The sequence below is a fragment of the Lagopus leucura genome, unplaced genomic scaffold, assembly GCF_019238085.1.
Source record: "Lagopus leucura isolate 7727_CA_CO unplaced genomic scaffold, USGS_WTPT01 Super-Scaffold_100002, whole genome shotgun sequence".
Lineage (NCBI taxonomy): Eukaryota > Metazoa > Chordata > Aves > Galliformes > Phasianidae > Lagopus > Lagopus leucura.
In genome coordinates, this window is record NW_024962263.1 from 57,826,137 (window position 1) to 57,843,868 (window position 17,732).

General features: G+C 42.6%; 1 protein-coding gene across 7 annotated transcripts in view; it reads left to right on the top strand.

Annotated features, from left to right (window-relative positions):
- The window catches only part of LOC122178795 (serine/threonine-protein kinase Sgk3), a 55,790-nt gene that overhangs the window by 16,308 nt on the left and 21,750 nt on the right, over positions 1-17,732 (top strand). For 6 of the 7 annotated variants that reach the window (XM_042869251.1, XM_042869255.1, XM_042869252.1 and 3 more), the window contains 2 exons: positions 12,870-13,069; positions 17,006-17,089. In XM_042869251.1, the coding sequence (XP_042725185.1) occupies positions 12,992-13,069; positions 17,006-17,089 (162 nt within the window). In that variant the 5' untranslated portion in view covers positions 12,870-12,991. Of the gene's footprint in view, positions 1-5,981; positions 6,228-12,869; positions 13,070-17,005; positions 17,090-17,732 lie in introns of those variants that run through there. The other variant, XM_042869250.1, reaches the window with a different exon arrangement.

Below are 17,732 nucleotides of genomic sequence, written 5' to 3' on the forward strand. Positions count from 1 at the left end.
GCTGCTGCTCACTTGAAGTGCTTTATGTTGCAAGTAAATTTTAGAAACTAATCATCAGAGTTGTTTGTGTTATAACAGAATACGTTGTTTAGCTTGCCTTACCTGAAAAAGTAGTGCAAAGTGACTGATGCTGCAATAATGATACATTCTGGTTATGTTTGAGGAGGTCCATGTAGAGCGCAAGGAGAGGAAAAGGAATGCCTGTATTTTAAGGGCAGATACGGTACTGCACTGCCTGATAACTGTTTTTTATCTTCCAATCCCACCATATATTTATGCAGTTTCTGCCCCAAACTGCTCACCTATATCAAACTGTCCTGAGGTCTGTTAGTTATAACACTGTGTTGTAGAAAAAGAATGAATTTTCCTAAGTAGATTTATAAAAGTATATTCAGAATTTTGGTCACGTAACAATGTAAAAAACTAGAACTCTTGTATAAAGGGATAAAAAGGATAACTTACGGCCTTATTTGTCCCCATATTTTCATTTTATTTTCCATCCTTTAAAATCCTGTCTAATACTTGTGTCAGTAACTTGATTTGCATGTATCTGTGCTCTCTAATAATAGTTTATTTGGATAAAATGTGAAGCTGATTATGGTATGGTGCGGATTATAGGCTGGTATCAGGCTCATGAGGTATCTGACTTTCCTAGTGGTATGAATCTTGCAGGTTTCCTCCCCCACTACTGAGCCCACTGTGTTGCATTTTCTGCAACCAGTATTTCCCCACAGTGTGGTGATAGCTGCTAAGCTCATAGTTGTTGGCTGAAACAGATTCCCTCTCATTTTGAAGGACTACATGGAACGTAACTGAACTTGAAATGTACAAGGAACAGCCACGAACCCTGGCATGTATGCAGCTCTGAATGTCACTACCTTTCAGGGAATTAAAATTCCTTGAAGCTCAGTAAGATCTGAAACTCAAAACTGGCTTTTGGTGGGGGAAGGGAGACAACGTTAGGTCAAGTCTCTTTTGCTTTGTGAGGAATGAGGGCGATGTTTGGACTATGATGAAACCTGTAAAAAGTGCCACATCCAATTTTTCTGCAGAGATGTTTCCTCTCCCCTTACTAGAGGTGATACCAGGACTGCACGTGAGCTGTTTGCATTGATTTTGGAGCATACAAGTAAGAGTGGCCATTCAGTCCAGACTACAGATGTTTAAAAGTCCCACAGAGATCCACTGAACGTTCAAAGTGATGCTGTTGCTTCTAGGAAGGACAAGAAGCACTGCATCATTGATAAGTGTGAATGTCGAGGCACTGAGGGTGCCACTGAGCTCTTTGTTACAGGGCCTTTGCACATGACTGAGAGCAGATGCTGTTTTCTGCAGTTAGCCTTGCTCACAGAAACAGTGGGCTGTTGGCAGTGTCATCCTCGGGTGTAAAGGCACTGCTGAAGAGAATGAGAGCTTCACATATTTTTAACAAAAAACGTAATTACTCTGAAGAGCATTGGCAGGCAGTTTCCTTTTCCAAGTTAGGCAACGGCATCCGTGGCATACACGTTCTCCTAACTCACTTTTGTTATCACTCAGCCACACTTGTTTTTCTTTATTAGTGACACTGCTGTTTTTGGCACAATGCTTGCTTGTGTACTTGTGTACCAGCATTCATTTCTATTATGTGCGTCACTTGATTTAATCCTTTTTTTTCTTTTTAAGCTTCTGTGAATAATTTCTTTGATCTGGTGCTGCTGTCATCATTCCTTTGGTCCATGTTATGCCTACCCTGTGATGTTTGTGAAATGACGCAATTTAGTACTGTTTTTCTGCAGTTATCCATTGCCTTGTTTAGCTGTGTTTGTTATGCTAAGTGTGGTTCCCTTCTGGTTTGGATCTCCACCAGCCTGAGTGCCCACAACGCTCTTCTTGTAACGCAGGATCATCTTTGTGTCTGGAGCTCTGGAAAACCGTGTCAGCTCACTGTGAATGTCATTCAGGACTGGGAAGTTTCCTCTCCTTGCAAGTTTTTAGCTTTGTTGAGGTAATACTGACTCTTCCAGTAGTTCTCACTGACGTGGCTTGTGTTAGTTTTGGTTGGTGAGTTGGTTTCTCTGGAAGCAGAGGCTGAAGCATATAACTACAAATCAGTCTCTTACATATCCATTCGATTCCTCCAAATTGAAAGACTATCTCTGTAATCTGAAGACATTTTGTGGATGACTGAGAATATGGAAAGAAAAAAAAAGTAGGAAAAAAACATTTCTCCTACAGAGCTCAAGTAAAACTGAACTATTATTCAGACTCCTGTAATAAGCACAGGCACGCAACTATGAAAATGAGTTAAATGAAAGCTATTAATATGCATACATCCATTAAGTGTTACAAAACCAACTTCAGTAAAAAACAGTTACCTGGTGACACTCTCGCTTGCACTGTGGAGTTTAAGTCAGTCTTCTTTTCCATAGTCTTAACTTTCAGGCTTTCAGTGAAATCACTTTCTCACTAAGAGACTTCACTTATTTGATTTTATCCTCGACAGCCTATGTTTTCTGGTGATCTTCTGTACCTAGGGAGTCTCTCAGAAGATTGTTTTCCCCAGTAGGTGAGTCTTGGGTGTCATGTTCTGCAGCACTCTGTGCCTGGTCCCAACTGGCCTAGTCCCAAACCTCTTAGAAGTCCAGTCCCTAAGCAAGCAGTGAGGATGGATATGGATTAATCAGGTGATTCCGAATCAGAGGCTGGGGAGCAGAGTGAGTGTAACTGAGAAGCGCAGAGCACAGAGTGATGGAAAAGGGCAGGTATCTATCTGTCTTCATGTTTTATGGGGTCTTCGTGACAGTCAGAATCCTGGGTAGCTGGAGGTAGCTCGAGGTGGGGTTTTTTGTTGTTGTTGTTGTTGTTTTTTGTGGGGAGGGGGTTGATGTTTTTTGTTTGATTGATTTTTTTTATTTTTTTATTTTTTAATGGCTTGGACTGGAAGGGACCCCAAGGATGAAGTTCCAACCCCCCTGCCACAGGCAGGGCCACCAAACTCCAGATCTGGTACTAGACCAGAACTCTAGACTAGGATTCTTGCATTAAAATCATTTGGCAAATGTGAAGTTAGGTACAATGGCCAACAATTGAATCCTGAGAGATGTCTAAGTTTCAGGCTTTATAGGCTAAAGTCTAACAGAAATTACTTAAAAGATGACTTGATAGCAGTGTTACATTTGTGCCTTTTGATGAGCTTTATGCATACGTGAACTTGGTTTAATTGGAGCTGTTGGTATGCAAGATAGCATCACAGAAAAGTTTGATCTCAGACATTAGCTCAACTTAGTGTCCAAATCTGACTATTAATTGCCCTTTGTAGGGGGCAAGGAGTTTGTGTTATCAGTGAGTGTAAGGTGTAGGACAGCAAACTGGGTGTGAAAAAGTTTGAAGCTGACAGTGAGATGGTTATTTCAAGGTGTTAGTCAGTTGACCCACAATGTTTCAACAGTAATAAAAAACACTGAACTACACTTCTCCCGTAACTGTGCTTGCTGTGTAAATATTTGAATATTTATCTAAGTACCATAGCATATACATATAGAACAGTGCTTATTAACAAAGGTTGTGCTATGTTTAAACACGTTTTCTGCATTCCTGTTTGTCTTACAATATTTTTATTCATATTGTCTGTTTTAGACCGCTGGTAAAATTAGACTTCTGATCTTTGGGAAGCAACACAAATTTTCCTGCCAGCTTAGGCACATTTTAGAAACAGCTTTTACTTTACACTTACTAGTTCATATTATAGTGCTACCTGTTTGTACTGGGCTTGGAGAAGTCCAAGTGGATTGAAACAGTTCCTTCCTTTCCTTTTTTTTTTCTCCTCTCCCACCACCCAGTCACTCTCACAGAGATTTTTCAACAGAAACTTTACATAGTTTGAAAGAAGCACAGCTTATAGGTTTGTAACATTCCTCAGAAGCCAGGTACTGCAAAGCAGTTGGTGGAGGCTAGATTCATTGTGTACACTGCTTGCCAGGGAGACATAAATGGGGAATGCTGGGGAGATCCCATGGATAAAAACATCAGAATGGGTGTGACTTATAAGTTCACTTAAAGGCAAGTTTAGCTCTGTGGTTTTGTGCCACCAGCTATCCCAAAACAAATTGTCATTAGAGTACTAAACTTGAAAAGCTCAACAAAGAAATCTATACATTAGGGTTACTTTAAATTTCAGGATCTTAGCAGTGTTTTGTATGATGTGATGCAATATATAGCTACATTTGCTGTGGAATTCATTCTGGCAAACTGCAGTTTAGGGATACATACCACACTGCTGCTCTGTAATTACTTAGGCTGAGGCTAGCTCCATAGTGAGAGGAACCATAGCATATATACATAAGATTAAACAGATGACAGACCAGTCTTCAAAGAGTTTTCAGCTGCGAGGAAGGACAAATTTATCTCTTCATTCAGAGCTTTAGGGCTCAGACTGTGTGGTCAGGTGGGCAGAGTTAAACTACCCCTGGGCCAGGGTCCTCTGCTCTCCTGCCCTGAGGCCCTCTACTGTAAATCAGTATGGCTCTGTTCAGTGGCTCTGCTGATGAGTGAATGATTAACCAAAACCCATCAACCAGACGGGAGATGGGCACTGCTAAATGACTTGAAAGTAACTCCTGCATACAGATTAGCTGATTAAATTATTTGCCAGTGAGTTACTTGTACTGACTGAAGTTCAAAGCCTTCTCTTCTGGATGAGAACAAGACATACCAGCACAGTTTCCTTAAAAATTCTCCATGAGTGCAAGACAGATACCTGTTGCTACCATGCAGTGTCCAGATCTAGCAGTGCCTGCCCCACACTATGAAATTCCCAAACTGGATAAGGGCAGGCTAAGAAGGGAGAATTCCTCACGCCTTCCTGGGAGGACTCTGCTAAAATGGCAGACCACGATCCAGTTGACTTGCAGCCTGTGTGCGCGCAGTCACAACACTCACCGGAACGCTGACGTATTTCAAACTGTGCCAGGCTGCTTTGCTGGTTGGCGTGCAGAGAGCTCTTGGACGACTGTCAGCATGTGACGGTGTGATTGTGTAGAAAGTCTCGCAGCAGGACTGCTTGGAAACCGGATCTCCTCGCTTGGGATTCGCCAGGAACATGCTGATACCTGTGACTGCATCAAGGAACTTCGCTGTGTCTCATCAGGCCTACATGTGAGTCCTGTGAAGACATGCTTGCAGAATGCAGGGCTTTTCCACAAGGCACCATTAGAGCAGTTTGCTGAGGAGGAAGACTGTTGGGCACTGGGGCACCTAAGTGCAGTGCTGTGCGTTCCTACTTGCTCACTCTTCACACAGCAGTCGAAAAGCAAAGAATGATTTTGAAATCCATGGAATCACTTCAGGTATTTACATGGAAGAGGATAGAACATCATACTTGATACTTCAAACTTGGTATTATCATTTGTGCTGCACGCTTGCCTCTTCAGCTTTGTGTGAGCAGTAACTGTATGCACATTCAGAAACTACAGCTTGTGTGTGTTAAACAACTGATGACCCTTCATGGTTAGAGGCTGCATGTGTAGCAGCTCCATGTGCACAGGTGTCCCTGCGGACTCCTGGCAGCCCTGAACACATTAGGCCTGTTCAACAGAGTGGAAGCAACGCTACCATTGAAACAGATTTTTTCTGGAACGTGTATTTTTATTAACTTCCTTACGGCCACAGTCCGCTATAGAAAAGCTCACCGAGTCCGACGTTGTAGCTGGAGCGCTGCAACCTACCCTCCAGTTCCGCAGGCCACAGCAGCGCTTCCCCGCAGCCCTCCTCCAGCTAGAGCCAGGCCCGTCCCGAGGCGCTGGGGGCCGCGCTGGCCGGCGGGCAGCCCCGCCCGGGCCGTGTCCCGGCGCCGCAGGGGCGGAGGGGAGCGGCCGTGGGCGGGCAGGGGGCGGCCCGCCTCTACCGCCCGGCGGCCCCTCCCGCGCTACCCGGGGCCGGGAGCGGGGTTCTCTCCTGCCCGCGGCCGGCGCACGTGAGGGCTGTGGGGGCCGGGCACGGGGCTCGGCGCTGCGGTAGCCGCCCGTCCCAGGTGGAGCCGGCCCTCCTCCGCTTCGTTTATATAGATATATATATATATTTTCATATATATATTTTTTTCCGTCGTTGGAACCGAAAGCGCGCTCGTGTGCGACTGTGTTCGCCTGCGGCATTCCTGAAGCGGGCGTGAGGCGGAGGAAAGCGAAACGCTGCTTGGAGAGCCAACAGAAAGCCGCGGTGCCTCCGGGGCTGAGGACGAGTCCGGGAAGGTGAGCAGCTGGCGGCGTTCTGGGGGACGAAGGGCTCCCTGCCCCCGGGCCGGGCCGTTCTGACTCCGTGGCGCTGCGGGGAGCGGAGTTGGAGCCGGGCGCTGCTGCGCGTCAGGTGGCACCTGGTTGGGGCTCTGCGTACCTGCGAGGGCTGTGATTGCCAGGAGGGTAGTTAGGGTAACGTGCGAAGGCTGCGGCCGTTCTGACAGCTCGCCTGCTTGTCTTCACACTGCTGTGAACGTGTCTTCTGCAGCAGCTCTTAGAAATACTGAGCTGCTTCGCTTCTGTCCCGCTAACGGGTCCTGAGGGATCCTGTGAGTATCGCAGGGCTGCTGCTGTATAACGCCCTTCGTGTGCTCACAGCCTCGCTCAGTAAGACTGCTGGTATTTCATTCCTTCATTCTTTTAATACATTAAAAAGACAAGGTATCCTTGCAGTTGCTCTTGTGGTTTTTCAGTCTAGAGGTTTAAATATAGTTCTGATGTAAGTTTTTTTTCTTTTTCAAGTGCAAACCTGCACATCAATGTCTCTAATGACTGCAATACCAACTAATTACAAAGAGGGGAGGTGTATGAGGAGGAGTGCTTTCCCAAAGACACTTGAGAGTTCAGGAAAAAATGTTCCGAGCTTTTGGAAGGCATTTTGGAAAGTTCCCTGTTAATGTTGTCAGGGCAGACTCCGTGCGTGGCATTTCCAGTTACTGAAAGGTAGGGAGCAGCCCCCTTTATTCCTCTGAAGACATTTAGAGGTGGTTGTTTGGGTAAGAAATAAACATGTTGAACTTCACGAGCAGTGTTGTTTTACCATCGTGACACTTCAAGGCTGAAGCATCCGCTATGGTTATGGGGTGATGATGAATTGCCTTAAAATTGTTTTCCAACCTTAATTTCCCCCTTTGATTGTAAATTACAGCCTCACCACATCTGACATTACTGCACCGAGCTCTGTTATACATGCATAAACCAGTGTGCTATGAGTCTGTGCATTCACACAATTAGAGCACCTTAATGCTCTGTGCCGTTCCAGAACGCATGGGGTCAGTGTGTGTGTTTACTTGTAGGAGTGTGTAAACTGTTCTTGCAAAAAGGGTGCAAATTGCCGGGGGTAGTTGCACTCACAGCATGAGGAATCAATGGTGGTGAACTGGCTGTGTAATTTAGGTAGTGCTAAAAGCTCCTTCTCTGATGTCTTTCATTATTCTGCTGCTTAAACTGTTGCCTTTTCCCCATCCCACAGCTGCATGATTCTGGGCAGTTGTGAGCTCTGCTCAGAACCATGGCTCGGGTTTGTTTCGTTCATTATTCTGTAAATCCTGATACACTCTCTTGTTTGGGTGTTTTGCCAATTTTAGTATGTGAACTCCAGTAATTTTCTCTGTGCTGAATGCACAGTAACCACATAAATCTTAAACAGAGGTGAATCCGGATCTATTCATGTAGCAAAATGGGAACAGCTGGGGACTTCTGTTCAAGGTCATGGAAAAAAAAGAAAAAAAAACACAACAGAGGGCAGTACATCTGGAACTGAAATTTGGGTTTCTCCAGCTTAATCTGCTGTGAAAGGGGCGATGTAAGGCTGGGATTAGTTGCTGTGTGTCTACTGAAGCCTGACTGCCCTCTTACGTAGAACCGAACAAGTTGCAAGCGGCTGGTATTGATGTGTGCCAGACTTCTGGGAAGCAGCTCGTGGTGCTGCAGCTGCACCTTCTGCTCTGCACTGTCCTTAGGCATCTGCCCTTAGCTGTAATTGGACCCGGTGTGTAGGAAGGCTGAGGAAGCATGCCAAAAATGTGCAGGTAGCATGTGCAATGCAAGCTTGGGTCTTGCTTGGGCTGCTCCTGCTGTAAGTCAGTCACCATCTGAGATGCTGTGACCTTTCTGCAAACTGTAGACACAGGCTAAAGATTGAATTAGTATATACCCACGTGTGGATTAGAAGCCATCTTTTATTGGTGGCAGTTGTGCTTAGGCCCATTTTATTACTCAGGTATTGCTTACCACAGCAAAGAATCTGCATTCTGTTATGTAATAAACAGGAATGCATACAGATACTATTTTCTATGTAGAATGTGTATTTTATGTATCAATCACTGTATATTTATAATGGTAAATATAAATATGTATTTGTATGTGTAAGGTATGTCTGTTAACTTACTGGAGCTTATCTGGGAGGTGGGCTAGAGAGAAGGGTTGTTCTTTACTGCAGCAGGGAGGTGGGAAGTAGTAGAGACTGAAGAAAGAAGTTACTGCTTTCAATCCCTTGGTTCAGTTTTCAGTTCACTGCTTCTTTCTACTTGTAGAAAAGAATAGCAGGTAGAATTGGACTTTGCCCAAGTGGCTGTGGAGTAGTGGTTTGCTCTTCACGCTGGTGCTACTGAGGATTTTTAACAAGCAAGGTAGGTGGTGGGTGCGTAAACAGTGAGCAGCCTTTCTTTCCTTCATACCAATGGCTGATTTAAAAGAGGGCTTGAAGATAAGACAGGGATTGGACAGAATGTTTTGGTTAGTGTTCTTCTTTTTCATCACTTCTGATTTCTGGAGGTCTGTGCTGGTATCTAATGTTTTCATACCAAAATGGTATGTGTGTGGTATGTGAAAGAGTAGCCTGTGTGCAGCCTGTTTCCTTCAGAACTAGATTCTTCAACAGCTTCTAGGCATCCATCTCTCCTTAGAGAAGAACAGTGGTCTGTGTTTTGCTTTTGAATCTTTTGTGACTCCTACAGTCCCTGTCTTTCCTCCCTGTGATTCTGCATTGGATTGTGGATAGCTTGTATCTCATTTCCTGGTGGTGAATGGTTGGGTCACTCCTTTTCATCATAAAGAGCAGAGAACAAGTTGGCTTTCTCAAAATATCTGTCATGTCCTGTGATATATCAAGGGATTTGGGGAGAAGGCTGTGAAGTGATGAAAAGTGTGCTGGAGATGGTGCTCTCTAAGAGGAGATCAAGTGATGTTTATAGCAAATAGTAGGACTCTCTCCTGTGTCTTTGTTCTGTTTCCCTTAAGTTTGTTCTGTGTTGTTCTGTGGCTGGAGTTGCACTCAGGTGGGATTTTCTGCAGCTGGTTTTACTTGTGACTCAGTCCTAGAGTAAGTTTTTGCAGGTGGATTATTAGTGTGTAGGGGAAAGGCCTGTTCTGTTTTGGTAGGTGGGGTATGGATCCTGGTGAGTCTTCCAATTATGCTTGCAGAAAGACTGGCTTTTGGTCTTTTTGACTGTTCTCTCTGCTTTCCTTCTATTACTTGGAGTGAATATAATAGTTGTTTTATTCCAGCCTTAGTCAGAAGCATTTAGGGCAATTTGACTACAGCTATGAAAGCAACGAGTGCTTCCTAGCCTAATTGTGGTAGAGGCTGAGTCATGAGCTTGGAGGGAGAGGGTCTTTGGTTTTGCACTGATATAATCTTCAGGTTATTCTCATTTATGAAAAGAAAACAGTCTGATTAAACTTCAGAAATGTTTTATGATATGTTTGGAGCCTATCTTACATAGAATGGAGTTGAGAGGAAGTTGCTGTATGTCACAGACTCCTTAGTGTTTGCTTGTTGCATGTAACTGTAATGAGGTGGCACAAAGCGGTTTTTTGTGAGGCATTCAGAAAATTCTTCATTTGTGTGTCTAGAGCTATATACGTTCATATTGAGTCAGTTCTGCTATTGCCACGCTCTTGCTTCAACAGAGACAAGAGTCAGCTTGAAATTTGGCATTGTTGCGGCTTCCTACAGGAAACAGTGAAAATAAAGCTTGCTGCTGGACAGCCACAGTGGAGAGAATGGACATGGAGCTTGGTTAGGCTTGAAATTTTGCCAGGAGAATGCGTGACTTCTGCTCTTCCCTTGTCTATCTGTCTGTGCCTTCCTGTGTTTCAGACCTCAATACTGCAGTGACTTGATGGTTCTAGCTCATCACAGTTTTTAACAGCATTGATTTCAGTGTTCATGTCCTGCATGATCTGCATGCTCTTTATCTAGTGCCCAAGTATGATTTTAGGGTATTTCTTTTACAGGCTGTTCTTTATTTTTTTAAAAAGCTTCTCCTCCTTTCTGCTTGTTGCCAGCAGAGGCAGGGTTTGCTTGTTCCTAGCTGCAGAAAAGCTGTAACCAGAGGCAGAGACTTCTCACCTGACAGTGTCTATTACATTTTCCCATATTTGACAACCTTCAAGACACTGCAGTTTGTGCTTTTGGAGTTGTGTGTGAGAATGCTGTCTCTTTGCTCCTTGTGACTTTCATGTAGTGACGGCACTACTGGTTTTACCTACTACTAAAAATTCAGCATGGAGAAGGCTAAGGTAAATCTGTCCCTAGTTCTGCAGGCAGACCTGCAGTTCTGACAAGTTCTTCAGAGCTAGTGTGCTCACAACAAATAGAATTTAAAGAAAGCTCTGATATTCTGGACTGTAATGGCCTAACCAATATTGCATTTATTCCAGCCTTGGCAATTCCATGTAGCTTTGGTGACCCAGGCACAACTCAGAGGAGGTTCCTCAGGGAAGGAAAAGAATCCCAGCTGGGGACCTTCCAGGTAGCTTAAAGAAAGAGACTCAAACACTGCAGTTTCAACTTGTCAGATGATTTATTTTTTTTCTCCCCCGCAAGTTGAATAAACTCTTCCTGAATTAATGTGAGTGACACTTCCTCCTTTTGTTTCCCCTAGAACTTTGAGCTTCTGATCTGGAATACAGCTCAATCTGCTAAGTAATGTTCTTTGTGCTACAGCTTTTAATCCTTAGTAATACTTGTGTAGTGGTGGAACTGTGGCACCAGGAATCAAAGGTGAAAGGGATCAGAGGGGTGCAGTCTGTATTGTGAGAGTGAATGCATGCGTGTTACGAATGTGGGTTTACAAGAGGACAAAGACATTGAATGATATTAGTCAGGGAACTCTTAATTCTTGTTAAAGCTTTGCTGTTTTCTTTATGTGATGAGCAGGAAGGAGGTTCCTTGAGCTGTATCTGAAGTGGCTGAAGATTGACATAAGTGTTTAGTAAAGTGTAAGCTTAGCAAAATGCTGACTGAAAGCAGCACCCATTCCCTATTTTAGAGGACCTCTTACTGGTGGAGAAGAGTACAGTTAACCTTTAGATCTTAAAAATAGTGTGGGGAAATGGGTGTAGGATAGTCTTAAGGAAGTTCTAGTGTGAAAAGGGAACTGTACCTTGTTGTAATAAGGGTTTTAACAGTGGCTTGCCAAAGGAATGGAGAAACCAAGTTGAAACTTTAGGTCAGTAACCGTGCTGTAGCCCAATAAAAAGGGGAAGGAGAAAAACTCAACTCTGTAATCGCCAGATCAGTGAAGAACAGAACACTTGAACTGACTACAGATGTAACAAAAAGTCATTCTCTGGTTATGTTGCAGTATGGATGGTCTGTGACTCAGTTGTGATTACAGTAGTTTCAAACACTCCTTTTTGTTTAAAGTCATCAGACTGAACTTTCAAAATTACTTAATTTTAAATTACTACAGGAGGGATGATAATGTGAAAGTTTGACTCAGGGAGATGTTCTGGCTTCTGAGAACAAGAAAGTAGTCGACTGACTGTGATTAGCAGGGTATCGAGAACGTCTTTTCACTGAATTCCAGGGGCTTCAGCCTTCTTGCCAACATAAATATGGGTGTCTCTCTAATAGCAGAATTACCTCAAATTAGCTTGTGCTTTTGAAGGTTTATGGTATGAAATACAGTCCACTTTAATACCTCACTGTTTTAAGAAAACAGGGAGTTAAATGTTGAACTGGGCGCTCCTTTTTCCTCTGGGTGTTTTGAAGAGAACAGTAGCCTCCTCTTACTAAAAAAAAAAAAAAAAAAACCAACCCCAAAATTCTGAAAAGTTTGTAGCTCTGACACACAGTGCTCTAGAAGCTGAGCCGCGCTCGCTGACAACACACTTCAGATGGCTGCGCAGGCCTGAGCAGGGGCTGTAGGTATTTCAGTGGTGTTCTCCAGCACTCCTGAAGTTCCTGTCACTTGAAGTGTGGCCTGGTAAGCAATTGGCTTGTGCTCGCTGCCAGGTGGGCAGAGTATTCCTCTCTCTGTAGGGGAACATCCAGTTAGCACCGAATGCTCTGGTCTTTTGCCCTTCTTGAGTTCTGTAAGGAAGTGAACTGCTTTGCTGATGGGAATGGGCGCCTTACTGCTCTGCTAAATGCAGGCTGTGCCAGGTGTGCCCTCTGAAATTCACATGAAACAATTTTCTAATGTCATCTTTGATCCCTGATGTGATAATTAAATTCACTCAGTACATTCTGGCAAATCTGAAATGCCTTCTGGTACAGCCTCATGCAGTTGAAAATACGTAGTCTTGAAAGAAACCCTTCTGAACGTAATGTCAGTGGCTTTTCTCAGCTGATACCTATTTGTTATTTCACTTGATTCTGTCTTTATTCCTACAAGTGGACCCCAAATCTGATTCCAGAATGCATAAAGGAGGCTTTTGTGTTGCACTCAAGTCCTCGGAGAACACGAATGATTTCAGTGAAATGACAAAGGACCAAAGGCATGAAAACTTGCAAAATCTTGCACATGTCTGCGTACATGCATAGTAAAGTGTATGTCCTGTGAGGAAAAGTTGTTGTCACACAGGTTTTAGCACTTGGAGCCAAGTGTTCCTGGACTTGATTTTCTTTTTTATGTTCACTTTAAGGTTACATGATGGAATTCACTCAAGAAGAGTTGCATATCTTAGATCAATACCGTTGAAGATACCTTCTGATTGCAACACCCCAAGCACAGTACTGTCACGAATTTGCTGGAAGAACACATACAATGGATCTCAAAGAAAGCTGCCCAAGTGTTAGCATTCCCAGCTCTGATGAACACAGAGAGAAGAAAAAGAGGTTTACTGTAAGTATGTGAGTTTAAGCATTGTAGGCAAATGTGTAGGTTATTACTACTTGCAAGTGTTACTTGTTTTCAACAGTGAGCTTTTTTGAACAGGTTTACAGAAATCTGTTCGCTTGCTCTTGTGAGTACTGGCCATAGTCCAGAGTGAGAAGCTGTGAATGTTTTACAGTGCTTAACTACTTTCTGCAAAAACAATTTGACTTTGCAAATTTGTGATACTCCCCCTCCACCCACCCCAAATAGCTATGTTTTCTCTTATAAAATAGGGAAGTTTTCAAATGTGAGTTTTACATCTTAGTGCCAAATCAAATGAAAATTTGGCATTCTTCGTGATTTATTTTTGACAAAAACATTCCTTTTGTAAAGGAATAAAATATGTTTATGAAACTGCCATTTTTGGTAGGTATCACATTTTGATATTTTGTGTGTAAAAGGAAAAAAAAAATCATAAACCATCACATTTTTGAAAGACCAATTCTCAGTCTTCCTTCCTGTTTTCCGATTGTAATGCTTATGAGTTTTTTCCTATCCTGTTCTCATTTCCACCCCTTGTCGTTCCCCTCCCTTTCTTTTTTGGTCTCCCAGTTTAACCTTCTTTCTGGAAATAGTCTTCCCATCCTGTGGGGAGATTCTTGCAGATTGAAAATCAAAGTTTTGTGCACTTGTGTGTGTTTGTATACAAAGACAGCATAATAATCCTTCATTTAAAAAGCTCAAACTGTCTCATTGCTCTTGTGCAACTTCCTCTAAGCTTCCCTCTCTCTGAATTAGTCACTCTTCAGAAGTGGAGTGTAAATACACTTAGACTCAACTGCTGCCTGAATATAACAAAACAAAGATTTACTTAATTATTTGTCTTCCTTGACCTCCTCCTCCCCCTTTTCCTCAGAGAAGAATGATATGCAGTCTTCAAGTATGTCAGAGTGTAATTTGAGGCATAAATGTGCTGGTAAAAGGAACAAGAGAACATTACTAATATTTTGAATGTGTGTGAAACTCAAATGAGCAAATAAAAATCAAAGCTGAAACTTGAGCAAAACAAGTTTGTTTTATTGCCTCAGCACTGACAGTCCTGCTGTTAAAAAGTCTCAGTGTGGTACAGCTGTGGAACATGCTGATATTTGGATTTCCATGTCACTTTACCTAAATATCTTTGTGACAGCCTTAGCTCAAAGGTACTTTATCTGGGCATGCCCTTTGGAAAGCTCTACCAGCAATAGTAGGAAACATCAGAAATTGGGTGTAGGGAGGAGGAGGAAAAAAAAATCCAGCCCAACTTGTGCTGTGTGGAGGTGCCTTGTCTTGGCATTTTCTGCTTTCTGCATCAAGGAATAATGAGCAGTGTGACAGGGCTGCTTTCAGCAACCAAGCTTTTGACTATTGCCTTGTGTGTTGTAGGATTTGATGACAGAAGTGAGGGTCATGCTAAACTTTGTGGTAGGAACACTGAATTCCAGAGCATGTCTGTCAGTGCTTTCACTTTTGCCTCCTTTTTTGTAGCTGTGTTGTAATGACTGGAGCCTGTCAGGTCTGCTTTTGAACGGGAGTGAGAGGGGTGGGGGGAACACTTCGTTCTGAGCAACTTTGTGCTAGGTCATAGTTGACTGCTTCTCATGGCAATGTCTGTACGAATTCCCTAAGGAGGAAAAAAGCCTGAGGGTGAAAGAAAATGTTAAGTGACAAAGGCTAGGAAAGACTTTGAGTGACTACTTTGTATAAACTTTGCCACTTCACTGATTACAGTATGTATCATTGCTGCTTCTATTAAAAGGCTATTCCAGAATCTTGCTGATCTGAATAGAAGTGAGAAATTGTAGCTCAAACCTCCCTGTGGTTGGCTTCATGTCGGCTCAGAAAGGATGCAAGTATGAGCGTTGTCTAGCTCTCATACTTACTCTAACTGAAGCATTTTCAGAAACAATCATGTCTCTGTAGAATCCTTATTCAGATAAATAAGGCAAACTTCTCAGTTTTGTCTTTGGAAATGAGCTCTTGGTTCTTACTGAGCATCTGCATAACCTTTTAATTGAACGTTCAGTTTGGTTTTTGATAAATACTACCTGTATTTGATATGTTTATTACCTTTGGGGTGTGAAGTGGGGAAGGGAGCTAATAATTTCACATTTGCATTTTTTTTGATGTTCAGGTTATGCGGTTTTTCTGTTTTCACTTAGAAGAGGCTGGTTACCAGGAATTATATTCATTCTGGTCCACTGTCATGCCTTTTTTCCTGAAGATTCAACATTCACTTTTTTTTTGGGGGGAAGTGGCAAAATACATATTTTGGGCCACACATAGGCCATGTTAGCTGCTATTCTGTCCTTTATAGTGGCCTGCTTTCTTTTGCTTTTATCCTTGTGTTATTTAATGGCTAAGGCTTAATTGTATTTCCTGACCTCTTCTGTTGTCTCCTCCAGCCATAACACAGACTCACTAAGAAATCATAATTTTTCTGATATAATGTGAGAAACTTCTCAGTTTTCAGTAACATGTAATAAGGTACAGCTTCATGGAGGCTGTCGTCTTTTTTTTTTAACTATAGTTAGTTTGCATACTTTCCCAATGCTTCCTTTCATGAAAGTGAAAGATGTATATCCTACCATTGTACATATTTTTAATACAAATTGCATATTCAGTCTAGCAGTGTAAGCTACCAAAACAGAATTGAAACCTTTTGATTTCAATGATTTCTTCCATGAGGAAATCATATTGAGAAATAGCTGGGTGTTGTCCAGTCTGGATCTGAGAAGACAGTTTGCAATGATGGCTGTGATGGTGATGTTTTCAGGAGTTTTGTTTAGTCTTGTGTTTTTTTAGAATTTTTTTTTATTTTTACTTTTTTTTAAAGTATTACTTATCCACAGATTGCAGGGCTTGGATGGATCTTTTCCATTTTCTAGGAGCTGTTTAAAACAAGTTTTGCTTTAGGCTTAATTTAGTTAGTTTGAAAATGTTATTCTCTGAGCAACTCTGGATGGGTGGTGGCTGTTTTTTGTTTTGTGGTTTTTTTTTTTCTTCTTCCCCTCTTGCCTTTTTAGAAGCAGTCAAGGTAAGTGTAGCTGGTAGTAGTAGTAGAGCCCAGAGGTATGAAAACATGGGTTAACTATTGATACAGACCAGAAGGGAAGGAGGCCACCAGGGTATCAGCCCAGTTTTCTAGGTGAGGAATTAGCAGCCTGCTGCACTTGTTTCCTTGCTGTGTCCCTCTTCTCCTTGAAGAAAAGGTGGGCTCTTTCTGGAAACACAAGAAGATGGGGATGGAAGATGAACTGCTTGCATAAGAGGGAAAGGGATAGGAGATCCAGCTGTCAAGTAGGTGTATGAATCCAGGGATCCACAGTTTGCCTGGTTACTAGAGTCCTCTGATGTCATGGGATTTGAATTTCGCGTCAGGTTCCAGCTACTCGTCCCTTGACCCCAGACCTGTATTATGTAACCTGAACTGCATTTCAACAGCAGCAACATTTTTTTTTTTCACTTTGAAGAACTCATAGAATCATAGAATGCTTTCAGTTGAATTTAGTATTGTCCAGATTCCCAACTGTCTGCAAGAATCCTAATTATAATATGCATTCAAGATGTTGGGAGGAATTGTTCTCTTTATACCTGTCATCTGTGTGCACTTTCTCCCCGAATTTCAATGAAGGCAATCTGCAGTGTTGGAATGCTTTACTTCCTTGATATTTGATATTAGCTTTTTTCTCTTTCACGGCGCAGGTAAGCAAAAGTCGTTTCTGAAAACAGCCAGACTTTCTTGCTCTCCTAGTCCTTTGCATTGATGATTGGTGTTTGTGACTACTGTAAGAAATACATAGCTCAGCCAGTGTGTTTACACAATGAGTTTAACAAGCTGGCCTTATTTTCACCCAGGGTTTAAATGTGGGAGGTTTTCTGAGACTTTGCTGTTGACGTTAACGTGTATTTATGTTATTGTAGGTTTACAAAGTGTTGGTCTCAGTTGGCAGAAATGAGTGGTTTGTCTTCAGACGGTATGCAGAGTTTGATAAACTCTACAATACGGTAAGCAAAAAGCGGGTTGTGGCGTTGTGCCAGGATAACACAGAGTAACACTTGTTTCCAGTGCTAACTGTTCAGCTAATGCCCTCACTGAGGAGTTTGAGTCAACATTCAATAACTTTAGGAGCCTGTTTAAAGAAAATGGTGGGGGGTTTTTTTGTTTGTTTTTTTGTTTGTTTTTTGTTTTACTTTGATTTGTTTGAATTTTAAACTCAAAATTGGCTCCTTTGCCAAGGATCATTATGTTGCGAGGGAAATTTCCAATTAACCAGTTGTCAAAGCAAGCAAAGCGTGTATTTGTATATGCAATTGGTAGGATGGTCACAGCCAAAGGATTGTAGCTGATGCTACAGCTACAAGGGCCAGTGATAAGTGCTGTCCTTCAGGGTCTGTCTTGGAACCAGTACTGTTCAGCATCTTTATCAATGGCATAGAAAGTGAGATCGAATGTACCCTCAGCAAATTTGCTGATTCAAGCAGAGTGGTGCAGTTTGACGCAATGGAAAGAAGAGATTCCATCCAGAGAGACCAGGGCCGTCTTCAAAAGTGGGCCTTTGAGAACGTAGTGAAATTCAACAAGGCCAAGTGTGAGGTGTGACGTTTGTCTGGGCAATCCTGTATACATAAATGGACTGAAAGAAGAACC